Here is a 15345-nt window from a genome sequence, read left to right on the forward strand (position 1 = left end):
CGGTCCTCATCGGGCCGTCTTCACGTGTTAGCTGCGCCAACTACTGCGATAGATCCTGAATCCACAGTAAGCCTGAAATTAAGGTTGAAATGTGTTTAACAGACGCCTTATACTCGTTATCTCTTTATAATCCCACAAAACAAGGATGTCCAAATTGTGTACTTGTGTAAAGACAAGCTTATCTTACTCTCAGCCATGAACGGCCATTTAATACTACCCTCAGCCACATGTTACTTCATAGTTTCATGTGGTTTATATTTCATGCCAGTAAAAATAGTTCATGCAATTATGTTCTTGGACACCGTACCACGGGAACTCTGGGTACTTTGCAGTAATATGTGTATTATCTTAGAGTAGCAGGACGATGGATGTCATGCTGCCAGTTAGTTAAAACATTTTTTTTAAAGTCTTAGTCATCTACAGTCAAACTCTGTCATTAACTGTTGGCACATTTTTCTGGTTCGGCTAGCCACACATGAATGCACGTAGACACATTGGTATGTAGTCTTGCACTTATCTTGTATACTAACTCCCTGCTACTACAGTACAGTACATGATGTGCACATTTTCTTGTTTGTTTGTGTAATTGTGCAGAGCTGGCATTTTATTGAGGATATCATCCCCTGGCTGGCTGGTGAGACAAATTGCTGAACAGTCTGTTTTCATTTTCTCCAGTAAGTGCTGAAATGATCAGTCTGCAGATGCTTTTTTTTTTTTTCTGGACTTTTATATTTAACCTGCATACATTTTATGGTGCTGTGCCAGTCTGGAAATTATTAGGTTGTGCTTGCACAAGGCTTTGAAATTCACTGTGTCACTGGACTGAAAGATTTTTGCCCCTTTTTGCTGATGTTGTGTGGATGTATTTTGTCAGTGTGTGACCTGTTTCCCAAATCGTCCTGCCCTACCCTACTTTTCCCCATGATTGAGCAGTGTAAGTCAGTGTGAGGTAGAAAGGCTAGGTCAGAGGTTCACTGTGGGAAGAATCCTGGTTTTACATTTTAAGATTGAAGGTAACATTGAACAAGGGCAGCACGGTGGATGAGTGGCCAGCACTGTTGCCTAGGTTACATAAAAGCAATGATGTGGCAGAATGACATGAAAATATTGAGTGATCGAGTCACAAATAACAGGATAATCTTTTGTCAACTAGAGAAAGTCCTACAGAATATTAAAGTTATTCACTATAGCCCGCTCTCGTTCCCCATTACTGAAATGCTTATTTCAGTCAGACATGATGGACAACATTTCATTCCTTCATCTTCAGGCAAACAGTGACCAAACAAGTTATAAATTGTGGCTCCTAAACAGACAGGAATGTGTTGCCTCCTCAATCATGTAGAATATGCACTCCAGGCAACTGCATTCACACACTCTGTTAGACCCAGATGATAGACCTTTTGCTCTCATCTCTTTCGTATGCAGACAGCAATCCCAGACTGCCAACAGTGGAAAACATGTCAGTGTTTTCAAAGCGACGATGTCACGTCATTGAATTTTTGGGTGCTGAAGTTCAGACATTCAAAATAGGTGAACCTGTATCCTGTTTTGAGCTACAGCCTTACCCAAAATGGCAACAACCTGAATCAAGAAGATCAAATTACAAATGTTTAGGAACTTGTTGCTGCTAACAACACAATAAAAATCTGACTCAGCTGTATCCCAAAATAGGAAAAATGATCCCAGTCCAAAATGACCTCAACTGGAGTTTTTTTTTTTTTTCTCTCTGGTGAGAAAGTGGATGATGATGATATAGTTGGCAACAGGTCTGATGTTTGAAATCAACTCTTAAACCTTGTCATATAGGTGGTCGACTCTTCTCTGGGTGTGGGGAGAACTGGAGGGAATTAGAGCGTAATGGATGCAGAAATAGAAGTGAGTGGAGGGAGTAGGTGAGGATAATAGAGATGATGAGTTAAAAAAACAAAAGGGCTCAAACAAGAGAAGGCAGCCAGAAAAAAAGATGGTCCTTAAATTTTAAAAGCCTTTAGCTGATGGAGATGCCAAACACCAGAGCCAAAACTCCTCAGTGCCCTGGGAAAAAAGCCACAGGTCTGAAATATGGTCACAGTGATAGAGAACACATGTGAATCATCCACGTTTCAGTTTGACAAGATGTATTCAGAGTTCAGGCTATTTCCACTCAACACATGGACCATTGGGATAAAGTAAACACCTCTGATACCAGTTAAAATGTTGGTAGAAGCTGTCAAGGGAAGAGGCAGGCTATTAAAAAGATATTGCTCAGATTAAAGCTGAGCACTGGGTCAGTTGACGGGTCAAACCAGAATGCACTTTTCTATTTTACATGTTTGTCAGACCCTTTTAATGTTCTTTGCACACTGGTCAGTGGAAAAGCAAAGCACTCTCAGCAGGAGCGGAAGATCTCTGATGAAAGTGGTTTCGAGTTTACCCTTCTACACTTGGCAATGTTGGTCTGCGCTGTGACGGCAGGGCTGTTTTCTCAGCATACAGGAAGGAGATGAACTCACATGTTGCCTTCTCACTTCCTCCTTTTACCAGCTGTGAAGAGGTTTGTCCACACTCTGTTCTCTGATAAGGGAAGTACATCCAGCCAAGACCAGTTGCCTGCCCAGTTTACCTACATTTTTCTAATCTATAGTAGAACTTTTCCTCTTTTTTTTTTTTTTTTTTTTGAGTTTTGGCTGAAAACACCTACTTCCTCATAGAGTCATATGATGGCAACAGACCATGCACATGTCTGCACAATGGTCTTTATTACAATCAAAGAATTAAGTTGTCATGTTGGAGTCATAGTGAGGGGAAATGAGATTGAAAAATGAGATTGAAATGAATTTTTTTTTTTTTTTGGAAGCAAAATCAAATCAACAATGACTGCGTCACATCTACTTCTCTTTAAGCTATTACCTATGTTCTGTTTGGTTCCATCACAAATAAATACTGAATTCCGTCAGACTGCTGCAAGTGGAAGTCATAGACTGATTAGATTTTGGCCTAGTTGTTTCCAGACGATCCTGATTTACAACAGTCTAAATTTTTGGTGCACTGGCATATTCGCCTCATCTGGAAGTCTTTGCACTTTGGTTCTTATATTAAAAGCTTCTTGTGGCAGCCCAGATAAGGTAAAAACGTATGACTGTAGCAAACCCTGCCATCCCTCTTGATTCAAAGAGACAGAACGGATGTTTCCCTTTTTCAAACAGATCTCTGTGTATGAGTAACTTTGCCTGTTATGAAAAATTGATACAAATTCTGTCGTTTTGAACAATCCACCTTCTTTTACTCTTGCGTGTAAGATTCTTCTGTGCGTCATTCATTATGGATACTGGACTTCTCAGTTCTCTGGCCTGTATCTCATTGATGTTGCAGTATAAAATTGGACTTGATGTTCTCCAGAGATGTCTGTTCAATTGCACTGCAGTAGACGACACACCACTGCAAGTGTTGTTGATTTCCCCCAAACTCTGGGATGAGGGATACTTAAAGGCTAAGTCTGCCATGCAATGGAACAGTGCAGGGTAAAGAGACAGCTCAGTCAAGCTCCAGCTCCCTGTGGCATGAAAGGAAAGCTCTGTTGGCATGGTCCCTGACTCCTTCCACCCCTTGAGACATGTTTTAGTGGTCTGCCTCTACAGACATTGCAGCCTTTCATCAATAAGGAAGGGCAGCTGCTCCTGGACTCCTCTCGGCTATGTGGGAGTGGCAAAATAGAGCAGGGTTAGGAAATTCTGATCTCTGTAAGAACTGACAGTGGTGTGTAAACACTATAGTCAATATGCCGCGCTATGGCAACAATTAGTCAATTAGTGATTTTTATAAAAATCTGAGGGGTAACTGCATTTGTCTGTTTATATGAATGTGAAATGAATATATTTGGGGTTGTGGAAAATTTGGTATTGGTGTATATGTCAACAGTTAAGTAACTAATATGTCAACACAAAAATGCTAAACTTGGTTTGAACTTATTTAGAAACCATGTCTCTGTTACGGAAACCTTGACTCACAATGTAGAAAATCCCAAAGCAATAGAGGTGGTTCTGAACCTCCCAGCACTGAAGCCTTCACCTATCTAGGCAGCATTATACAAAAAGATGGTGGAACCAAAGAAGACATTCAGAGCAGAATAATATAGGCCTGAAATGTTCTCTGGATCATCAACAAGTATGGCATTCAACAAAATTTAACATCAAAACAAAACTGAAATTGTGCAGTAGCTGTGTGATACTCTACATTTTTTGGCCCAGTGAGATCTCAAACCAGGACCTTCTCCAAAAATGTAATCAAGACATTGGCACGCTGATCATGACAAGACGATGGAGGTAGCTAGGACACGTAATGAGGAACGGAGCAGGCACCTTACCAAAGATAGCCCTACACTGGACACCTGATGGGAAGAGGAGAAGAGGAAGGCCGAAAAACGACTTGGCACCAAACAGTGGAGCAGGAGATGAAGGATATGGGCCACACCTGGGGCATGCTGGAGCAGATGGCCAAAGACAGGCAGAAGTGGAGAGCCTTTGTTGCTGCCCAACACGCCTCAGGCGTTTAGGACAAATGATGAATGATGATGATGTGTCTTCGTTACATAAACCGACTTCATTCATCAGACAGCACTGAGCATGTGGGGTGAAAAAAGACTAACCTGATTTCTTAGTTTGGTTTTCCAAGAAGTTATTTTTATCATTTGAAGTCATTAAAGTTTCTGAATCTAATTTATTTTTGTGCAATTTATCGAACATTGGTGGAAATTCAGTGGGAAAATGGTTGTGGTCTCCAGAAGCATAAATAATGCATTGAAATGTGGAGCTAGCATTTTGCAAAAGGAAGATGAAAGAGATGCTTTGGTGATAATAGTAATCTGTGAGGATGTGATTTAAGTACACAATAGACTTAATTTTATTCTTCTGAAATATGAATGCAGTATTTTTAACATCACTTCAATTCTAACTAATCACGCTCTTATGCTTTTGTGTCCTTAATATTTTTTTTATGAATTGCCTTGTTAATTTGAGGGTTTGGGGCAAGTAAATTCATTTTCATCAATTAATTAGTGAAGCCCGAGTTGTTCAAATACACATGCTTCAGTCTTTTCTGCTGCTCAAGACCAGTTTTACTGCAGATTGTATTTACTATGCACTGGCTAAAAGTTTAAGATCCCAGTGATTAAATCATGATTTGATTATAGTTTCTTTAGCTGTTTTATGTAAAGTTTAATTCTCAGAGGTCCTTGTTGTACTCTCTGTTTCTACTCTGGCTTCAAATCACATCTGTTTTTTCTTCATTAACAGACAGTGGACATCCATAAGGAGAAGGTGGCCAGGCGGGAAATTGGGATCCTGACTACCAATAAGAACACGTCAAGGACCCATAAGATTATAGCGCCGGCAAATATGGAGCGGCCAGTCAGGTACATCAGGAAACCCATTGACTACAACATCCTGGACGATGTTGGCCATGGTGTTAAGGTAAGAAGACTTTCTCTTTTTTTCTCAGATTTTTAAAATTTTTGTTTCAGTCACTTAAGATCTATTCTTTCTCTTCAGTTAATTAGTTTATCTCTGCTTTTGTTCTTCCACTGTCTCGCTTGACTCTCTCTTTCTCCTACTCTCTGCCAAAGGTATTCCTATCTCCCTCCTACTCTCTCCCACTTTGACTCATTTTCTCGCTCATGCTCCATCTCTGTCTTGCTTTCTTTTTGATCTTCAGAAAGCATCCCTTCTGACCTTGCAGGAACATGTTCCAGTGTGGGTTAGTGGGAATGGGGTGGGGGCTGGAAATGAACTAAAAAAGTCATTACATCATATAGCCTTCAGAAAACAGCTCTATTCTTAGAGTGTTGTGAAAATGGTGAGTGGAGACAGATTTGCGAGATGTTTTAAAAGGCACTTTGATCCAGGCTGACATCATAATTTTGGTTTGAAATTTCTCTCTACCCTTTTAGGGAAGTAATGTTACAATTAGATTAGTTTTTTTTTTTTTTTTAACATCAGTTCAATCTGAAAGGCGGGAAAGAAGCTGATTTTAGACTGTCCCACATCGAGCTCTGATGAACCAAGTGTGATGTTTGCACTCCCTCACTGCCATTAGGACTCACTTTAAGGGCTTACTGGGTCGTCCTAATGACATAATTTCCTGATGGCTACAGGCATTTTTACGATTTCCATCTTCCCTCTTAAACATTCTCTTCCCCATCAATCAGCCAATCAATTACATCCATCAGACAGACTAGATTAGAGCCCTGCCATTATAAAGCTGTAGCGTTACAGGCATTGATAAAAGCTACTGTGACACTCTCAATTTACTGTGTAGGGAATTACAGTGGACCCTTACATCATGGCGGAAGGGATAATGTGTAGAGAGGTGTTTTATTTGACTAAGTTTCCTTCCACAGGGACCAGGTTTTCACCAATTATTATCAAATTTAGGTACTTTACAATATATGAAGATGTTATATTACATACAGTAACAGTTCTCTTTGAAGCTAGCGTTTAATTCACTAATCCACTTCGTTTTTAAGAGGAAAAACAATACATTCTCATTTCTGCTAAATATGAACTTAGAGGCTGGAGGCTGTTTTTCTTCGGTGGAAATAAGTGGGAAACAGCCAACCTCCATATGTACAAACTTTCTAAATCAGCCTAAACAAAGAAAAAACAAAACAGTGTAAACTAGTGAGCTTTAGATGCATCGGTAGGACGAAAGTGGACGTTTCCCGTTGGTTTTAGTGGTTATGAGAGGCTAAGTTAACCGTCGTGTGATTTTAGCTTAACATGTCAAACCATTTCTTTTATCATTAGTCAGCATAGTCAGTTTCCCAAATATTAAGTAGCATCCTAAATCCTGTTTTATTTGTTGCTGGACAAAACCTGAGGCCAATGAAGCCTCTTAACTTTGAAAACAGATTAGACAGACTGATTCTCCTCAGCAGCTCTTCACTGGAGACACAGTTTTCATTTGTCTCTCCTTTTTCTCATTCAGTCTTTGGATGTAGAAACTTGCATTTATAGCTCCATCTGTAAATGTCATCTCTCCTACACCTTTTGCACTCATGCAGCATTGTATCAGCACACTCCCACCTCCCTTCACAGTTCAGCTCTATGCAGTCACTGTTGTAGGCCTTTCCAGGTCCACATTAAACATGCTGGATGCAAACAAATGTATTGATCTTACAGATTTGATTGTGCTTTCATCTCCCCAAAGATTGTGGTGCCAGTATTCATCAGGCCTTATTTCATGCTTTTTGGCAAAGTATACTCTTGCAGCTTTGTGTTTGTTTTGTGACCAATGATTTTTTTTTTTTTTTTCTTCTTCTTCTTGGATGCTGTCTGTGGAGGCTGACTTCACTGCCTGATCAGTCACTGAATAACCAATTTCCACAGATAATCATCTTGCTAAGTCAGCAGCACTTACCCATCTGTTTTTCAATTCAAGGTTGTGTAAATCTTGATTTGTGTGAGGAGTCGTATTTCAAAGACGGCCAGTGTGAATTACATTACTGGCAGCATAGCTCGTCCTGTAGACTGCTGATGTTCTTGGACCCTCTCACAGTTTATCCTCTCTCACAAACTGGTTTCTTTTTTTTTTGTTAGATTTAGAAAACTGTTGCTTGTGTAGTTTTTCACATTGCACAAAACAAGCATACAATTTGAACTATAAAAAAAAAGTACTAAAATAAGGTGGACACGTTGAATCAATAGATTACTTTATTGAAAGTCTTTTTCTTTATGTCCTCAGAAAATGTAACACCTATTTCATGAGACGGGGGTGATCTTATGGAACATGCATTAAATTGACCTGGAAATGGGGTTGTTCAAACTCAGACTCAAACTGAAGCTTAACAGACCAAATACAGCAGTTTTATATTTTCATATAACAATTACAAATAGATATTTTAGAATTGCAGGGAATAAAGCGAACAAAATCAGATAATATCAATGGGACGCATCCATAGATTTGACTCTTTTGTGTCAAGTTAAATAAGAGTGTCCTCCTTGTGAGGATACCAGTGTCTAGTAGTACAACTGTGCCAGGTTGAAACCATCATGCTTCATTGCTGCTTTGAGATGGTGAAATGCATCTAGTTTAAGAACATTACGTATCACACTGGACTAATCTCAGTGGATTTTCTCCCTTTTTAACATCTTTAGTTTCATTTAGTAAGCAAATATGATGGAGAATACATCCTACATCACTCACCTCATCTTATCTATGCATGTCACAGCGGTAAAAGATAATCAATATTTAACCTCAATACCCCCATATTAATTCATACAGTCCTCTGAAGGCTGCTGTGAGATAACCCAGCTTTTATAAAATACCTACAGCCATGATTTACTTTACCAACCAGAATCAATATCTGAATAGGAATTTATATTGTGAGGCTGTTGGCTCCAGTTGAGTGTGAAACCTATTATCTGTACACATCAGCGTATGCATTGACCTAGATGTTGAATTGGTTTTGCTCTTACATGGTGTTTGTAAAGTTTAACACCAAAGCATGAACTGCAACACAGAGAAGGTAAGCTGTTCTCTGATCAGGCAGAGGAGTGAAGAAGAAAGGTACTGTGAGAAAAGTAAAGGTGAAATTCATCTAGTACCTAATCAGATTATTTTTTTTGGACACATCAGCATTATATCAGTAATCACCGGACTCTCCCAGCAGACAAATCAGGATGTTCCTGCACATTGAGGTGTACTGACAATGGCATGATGCATTTTAGCATTAAAATGAAAGATGAGATTTATTCTTCCAGTCAGCTGATGTTTAATCTAGTCAGGGAGCTTTCAGGGAATCTAGTGGTGATGATGTTAGGTGTGATTTTTGAAAGTAGATTGCATTCCTTCGACACAGTGACACTGTCAGGTTAGAGTTTGCAAGATTAGGAGAAAAGAACAGGCTGCTTAAGGGTTTTTTTTTTTTTTAAGGAATTCTGATATTTTTGCTATTTGAGTAATTTTTTTTTGTCTCTTTGTGTGTTGTCTGTAAGCCAACAAGTCAAAAAAGGGAAAGTCAGGTAGTATGTTTTCATATTACAGTATGAGGAAAATGTTTACTTTACATTAACAGTTATTGGGTACAGCAGTGATATGGTGTACAGAAAACAAAAAGTAACACCAGATCACATGTCTATTTCTATCAATTCCTTGTATGGAAATAGCACTACTGCCAGTAAGAATTAAAAAAAACATGTAGTTAGTCCAATGCAGAATGTAGACTCAATAAATGGCAATTGAAACAGCTTTCCTGAATAGCTAATTAAGGAATCTTTTTGTCACATTTCTTAGGTCAATTTCCAGTTTTAAAATTCTGACTTTTGAATTACGGACTTTAAAATGACCTTAATATGAGCATATGTGTCCACAGTTCATTGGGTGTAACCAAAGCATTTTCACACTGGGTGTAGCAAACAGGAAGATTAAAAAGGTCAGCAGTTGGCCTTGGCATCCGTAGCACGACCTAGATTGAAAACCGAAAGTCATCTAAACTAAGTGTAGTAAAATCTGAATGTTAAATTTACCACTCACAGCTGCAGTGAAGGTGCTTCCAGTTTTTATAGGGGTAGAGACCACTTCTGCTGACCTGTGGCCTCAGTTGTGTTTATGGCTTTATCCTGACTCTCCTTCTCTTATCGGCTTGTGATGCTACAGTACTTTCTGCAAAGGCCAGTGGGGACACTGCATTATAGATGAGCCCTGTGACTCTGAAGTTGTCACACTGCAGATCAATCCCAGTGCTACACTGCCTCTGCATTCTCTTTGACATCAACCCACACCAGTACTAGAGTGTTTTATATTATGAGGAATGTGATTATCTGAAATCCAAACATGAATGCACATGTAGATGCTCAGTATAGCTTCAAGTACATATTTATACAGCAGTTTTTTATGTATGTAAAATTCTTGATAAAAGATGATGTCAGACACCTTCTAATAAAAAACTTGTTTCACTTCTGTGTAGTAGCTTTGCTATCATATCCCAGAGGTTTGGCTATACCACAGGGTGTGGTAGGTTTGAGTAAAAAGAGCAACAATGAGGAGCCACGGTATTTTTTATTTTTTTCCTTTAGTATGACCTGAAATTTATGACATGAGACGTGTAAATACAACATGAAATAATTGTTCTCCTGCTCGCTTGTACTTTCTACTGATTTGTTTAGACATGGCCCTTTTTGACGTGACCTCTTTCTGTCTCTCTCTTCTGTGTTTTTTTTTCTTCACCTACACTAAGTGGCTAAAAGCCAAGGTAAGTCTAGTTTGTCTTATGACCCATTTTGTCATAATGTTAGATTTATCCAGTTCCGCTTCGCAGTGACATACATCTGATTATTGCGATCATTTCTAATGTTTATTTTCCATTAACAACTTGTAGTCCTTTTAGTGAAGAACACTATCTGTAACACCCTCCCTGTCAACTTACCAGCTTTGTACTTCTCATTTATTTTGCAGTTTGTGTAGTTGTCCATAAATGTTCACTAGTTTATTAAAAATACTTGTAGGCTTCCCAGACAACTCATATTTCTTTATACTGTACAAATATCCTAGAATTACGTATTCCAGATGTCAGTCAAAGCTTAGGGTATTTTGTAGTTACTTTCTTCTTGGGACACACGTGTTTTGCAAGAAGTCTTGTCGAAACCCAGAAGTTTGCAACCTTCAATCACAAGGAATTACCCAGAGAGTAAATTAAACACAGGCTGGGTTGACATTACACAACCCCAGTAAATATTTCCTGCTGAATTATACATTTGTGCTGCTGAAGAGTTGTCATCTGTGCAGCCTATAGCATTTGATTTTAATCAGATATGAGGTAATCACACAGTCTCTAAAGTAATTTATCCCTTATAAAAGCATCAATGTTTTTCCCCCCCTTCTAACCACAGCAGCATGGAAACAATCAGGCAATCAGAGGAGGAACACTATCGAGGACCAATCCACCAACGCAGAAGCCACCGAGCCCTCCCATGTCAGGGCGTGGCACTCTTGGGTAAGATCCCATTAAGTCACCAGGAAAGAAGACTAATCCTCTAATTATCAAATGCTGAATGAAAAAAAACAGAAGACTCTTGTGGGGGCAGTTAAAGAACATGCAGTTAAACTACATGTCACATTTATTTATTTACAATTATTTTATTTTTTGGCATCTGTGCCTTTTCACTATATGAAATGACACATGGAGCCACGAACATGCCCAGTGTTCCCAGACACATGAACAGTGTCAACAAAAGTCTGGGATCAGAGCTGAGATTTTATCTCTTAGTATCAGGTGGGCGTCATGCCCTGATGATGCCAGGCATCATCTGATGCACAGCAGGAGTCAGTGACACTAAAACAGATCTGAATTTCAAGTGTAAATCTTGATGTACTCAGATCAAGCCTGAAGCAAATATAGAATCCACCAGAATAAACCAGATTTACAATGTTTTAGTATAAATGAACTCACAGTTGTGATTACAGCATTTGTACACTAAATTCTGGTAATTTTGTTTCTGATTTTCTGTCTTCGGGCTGCTGCAGACGTAACACGCCCTACAAGACCCTCGAGCCGGTGAAGCCACCCACAGTACCCAATGACTACATGACCAGCCCTGCCCGACTAGGCAGCCAGTACGGCCAGCAGCACAGCCCTGGACGCACAGCCTCAGTCAACCAGAGGCAACGCACACACAGGTAGACGAGAAAGGAGGAGATAAATGGACTCATTTACACATACAGACAAAGGTTTCTATAATGTAAGGTTTTCCCATTTATCTCTTGTTTCATTTTATTGAAAATTAAATATCCTTTGCTTTTGGACTGTTAGGCCAGGCTCAAAGAGACAACAGCACCATGTGGGAAAACACAGACACCTCATCCATTTTAATTAGACTCTTTTATTGACAGAGGAGGTGCTGACACAGAGGGCTCAGGGAAAAAAAAAAACAGTTGGTTTATCTGGCAAGAAAAATGTAACCTGACTAGTTTTGCTTCAACACAGTGCATTGTCATCCATCAAGTGCATGTTGCTTGAGAATTAAATGGTATAATGTCATAAACAACTTCGCTTGAGGTTACATCAGTCTGATCTGGTACACAAGTGTGTAGATAACATGGAGTCAGTGTTGTCCTCAAATTATGATGATAATATGATAAAATTGAAGATATGATAGGTCAGAACCAATTTCATGGATAAAAAGTTTCTTAAATTTGCAATGCACGTGTTAATAAAATTCACATATGTTTTTTTTAATGGAAATGAGACAGTTTGACTGAAGAGAAAGAAGAGATCTTTTAGCAGTTTTGCCCCATGTTTGGATTGATATTAATTAGTATTATAGCTACACCTTTAAAAAGTAAAAAACAAAACACTGGGCCCCTTAATGTCAGTTTTTTCTAGTGTCTTCATTTATTTCAGCAGCTTAGAACATTGTCACACTTCTTTTTCTCCTCCGTTACACAAAATCCAGTATTTGTCTGACACGGCTTGGAGGATTTCACACCACGGCCAGAATCACTGTGATATTAATATCTGTAAAAGCTTCCAATATAAGGTGCTTTTTCAAAATCCCCAAAGTCAACTGTAGCATTCAAACACTTGAACACAGCTCTTAAGTTTTGTTCTTCAGAAATCTCCACACAGTAAGAAAGCGAGAGACTCTTCCATCGAATTTGAGTTATGAGTGACCGAAGCCACTTCATTAACTAAAAAGCCTGTTATGCTGACTGTGATGCTTATAAATATTACCTTTAATTTGTCCTACCCTTGCACAATTTCCCATTCTTGCTCATGTATGTTTGCAAAGCTTCTTATTTTACACAGAAGTTTCTATCATTTATCAGTTAAAGCTAAACTCCAGGTGTTGTTCTGTAATTAGTGACTTCAGAGGCTTAAAGGTGGTGGAGTAACAACAAAACAAATGCACAGAATGTTTGGCCGTTCACTCTCACTGTTAGTGATCTGAAGTTTGAAGTCACTGTAATATCGCTTCTACAAACTGATGCTGTCCTCAGTCAAGCTGTGTCTGCCACACTTCGGCTACTATTGCTGTGACATCACTATTTGATTACATGGGCTTGAAGTCAGCTGTGGTACTTCAGCTCATCAGTCACTGACATCCCTGACTGGGGCCTAAATTCAATTTAGGCATCAGTGTGTTCCTGCTGCATGATGGCAGCTATTACCTTTCTGTGGGAAGCATTACACAGGGATATGTAGATCTTTTAACAAACATGTCCGTTACACTTACCGTAGTAAACTAAAATTAATTTAAATAGCAAGTGTCATGTTAATCTGCTTTTTGATCTTACAGTTGTTTATGCACATTCAAAGCCTCAATAACAAAATTTACTCTTGCAGTTTGGGAGCTTTCAGTCTATCTCTTTTTTGATTCCCCTTGACAACACATTTATTTTTCATTGTCTCCATGGAATTTTGTCAGCTGTGTTCAAGTGGAACTTTTTTAATCCTGAGTGTACGTTGCAGACAGTCAATATAAACTACTCCACGAATTGAGAAGCGGTTGAATCAGACAGGAAGGTGGAGAAGGCTATATGGAGTTGGGTCCGTGACATTTCAAAGCGAAACAAAGAAGCAGCAAAGCAAGCTGGTAAAAAGATAAATGGGTTAGCAACAGAACGGGTAAGTTGTAAAGGGATTAGAATGGATAAATCCAAAACATGAAGGGGGGGGGGTTCACTTTCAAACAGGAATGACATGATACTGTATGGCCTTTATCCCCACAGACACTTAGCTCCCACTGCCCCCATATCCCTCAGTGGGGTAACCCCTGATATTTGTGCCTCGAGAGCCTCAGGGCTTGAGTGACATGGATCATGGGGGAAGCAGAGGATGAGGGGAAAGGGAATAAAGTGATGTGGGGGAGGTGGGGAGTGAGCCGTGGTTTAGTAGGATGAAAGGAATCGGGAAAGACAGATGCAAGAGGCTTGGAAGGAGAATGGGGAATCATTTTACAGGTGATAAAATAATAAGATGACTGGAGATCAGGCATGAAAGAGGACAAAAAAAAAAGAGAGGTGGGGCGAGAGCCTGAAGCTGAATTGAGGTCAGTCTGAGAGAGAAAGTGTGAGCAGGAGGGGGATTTAGCCTGCCAGGCCAGTGATAAGAGCCTCAGGGTCAAACACAAGTTGAAACAGTGCCTATACAGACTACTGCAGGGCTGACATGTTTCACATTTAATTACAATTTTACATACAAGCCAACGCGGTTTATCACCTATAAAACAGTATAACATGATGAATTTATGAGATTCTTGTTTTCAGACTAAATGTATTCATGATAACAGCACTAATTAGTATTATCAGTATTCTTTAGATCTGTTAGCAGCATCTGGATATACAATATTTAGAGAATTGCATCCATTTGGCAAGAGCAAATATGTCTAACAAAGTGTTTGTTCCAAATTTTGTCCAGGTTTTCTATTGTTTACTGTCAAGTAAAAGCAAAACCTATAATTAGACAAAATACACAGAGTGTATGATCATCTCTGATAAATTATTTCAAGTGTTGTGGGGGCAATTAGAGGATCTGAAGCATAGAGCTTAGGTGGTTTGCATGTTAAAAGCTTTATTGTCTGCTTTAACTCAGGACCATGCTCCTGCTTATTCTGTTGCTCTGACTGATTTTTACCAAACCTTCATGCAGAATAACTTGTGTTTTGCTTACTTGGGTGTGTCACTTTGCAGCTCAGTCCTAACAAGCCACTGAACCTGTTACATGTACAAGTAACAACTTAAATGTGAATTTTGTCTCAGTTTTTTTCAGCCTCATTCTAAATAGGGTTCAGATGCAGAAGAGTCACTATAGTGTGTCTGCGGTTTTACCTGCTGTGCAGTCTGAGAAGGTTTCCCTGAATAAAATTTTGTCCTCTTTCTCTTCTTTCTCTTGCCTCACATAGTGGAAGCAGCGGGGGTAGCAGTAGCAGGGAGAACAGCGGCAGTGGAATTGGCATTCCCATTGCTGTGCCTACACCCTCCATTCCCAACTCTGGACCAGGTGAGCTTTGATAAGCACATTTCATGCACTAACAGTAGTTTTTAGTTAATTGTTTCCCTGGTGTTTCAGAAATAGGGCAGACTGGTGCTTAACCAGCTGCAGGCCTTTTGTGAATGCTGCAATAAAACCTATCCCCTCCCTGTCCTACAGAGCTGCTAACATAAGAATTCCATTAGATTTGGTTTCATGCAATTTCGTTACCTTTCCCATGCTCTAAATGCATTTTCAGAGGATGTTTATTTTGATGGATATAATGAACAAAATTCTGCTACTATTGTAGCAGGAAATCTGCACAAATTCTCAGAAACTCATATCAGTTGAATTTTGATCAAGTAAAATGAAACTCTTTAATTATTGACAGATGATAAGAACAC

The 15345-nt window shown here is 39.3% G+C and overlaps 1 protein-coding gene across 12 annotated transcripts in view; it reads left to right on the plus strand.

Annotated features, from left to right (window-relative positions):
- The window catches only part of abi1a (abl-interactor 1a), a 40318-nt gene that overhangs the window by 18271 nt on the left and 6702 nt on the right, over nucleotides 1-15345 (plus strand). For 6 of the 12 annotated variants that reach the window (XM_026292547.1, XM_026292550.1, XM_026292557.1 and 3 more), the window contains exons 3-7: nucleotides 5271-5447; nucleotides 10211-10225; nucleotides 10863-10966; nucleotides 11497-11649; nucleotides 14874-14971. In XM_026292547.1, the coding sequence (XP_026148332.1) occupies nucleotides 5271-5447; nucleotides 10211-10225; nucleotides 10863-10966; nucleotides 11497-11649; nucleotides 14874-14971 (547 nt within the window). The remainder of the gene's footprint in view (nucleotides 1-5270; nucleotides 5448-10210; nucleotides 10226-10862; nucleotides 10967-11496; nucleotides 11650-14873; nucleotides 14972-15345) is intronic. The other 6 variants (XM_026292549.1, XM_026292554.1, XM_026292556.1 and 3 more) reach the window with 2 other exon arrangements.

This window comes from Mastacembelus armatus, chromosome 20 (genome assembly GCF_900324485.2).
Source record: "Mastacembelus armatus chromosome 20, fMasArm1.2, whole genome shotgun sequence".
In the NCBI taxonomy this organism is placed as follows: domain Eukaryota; kingdom Metazoa; phylum Chordata; class Actinopteri; order Synbranchiformes; family Mastacembelidae; genus Mastacembelus; species Mastacembelus armatus.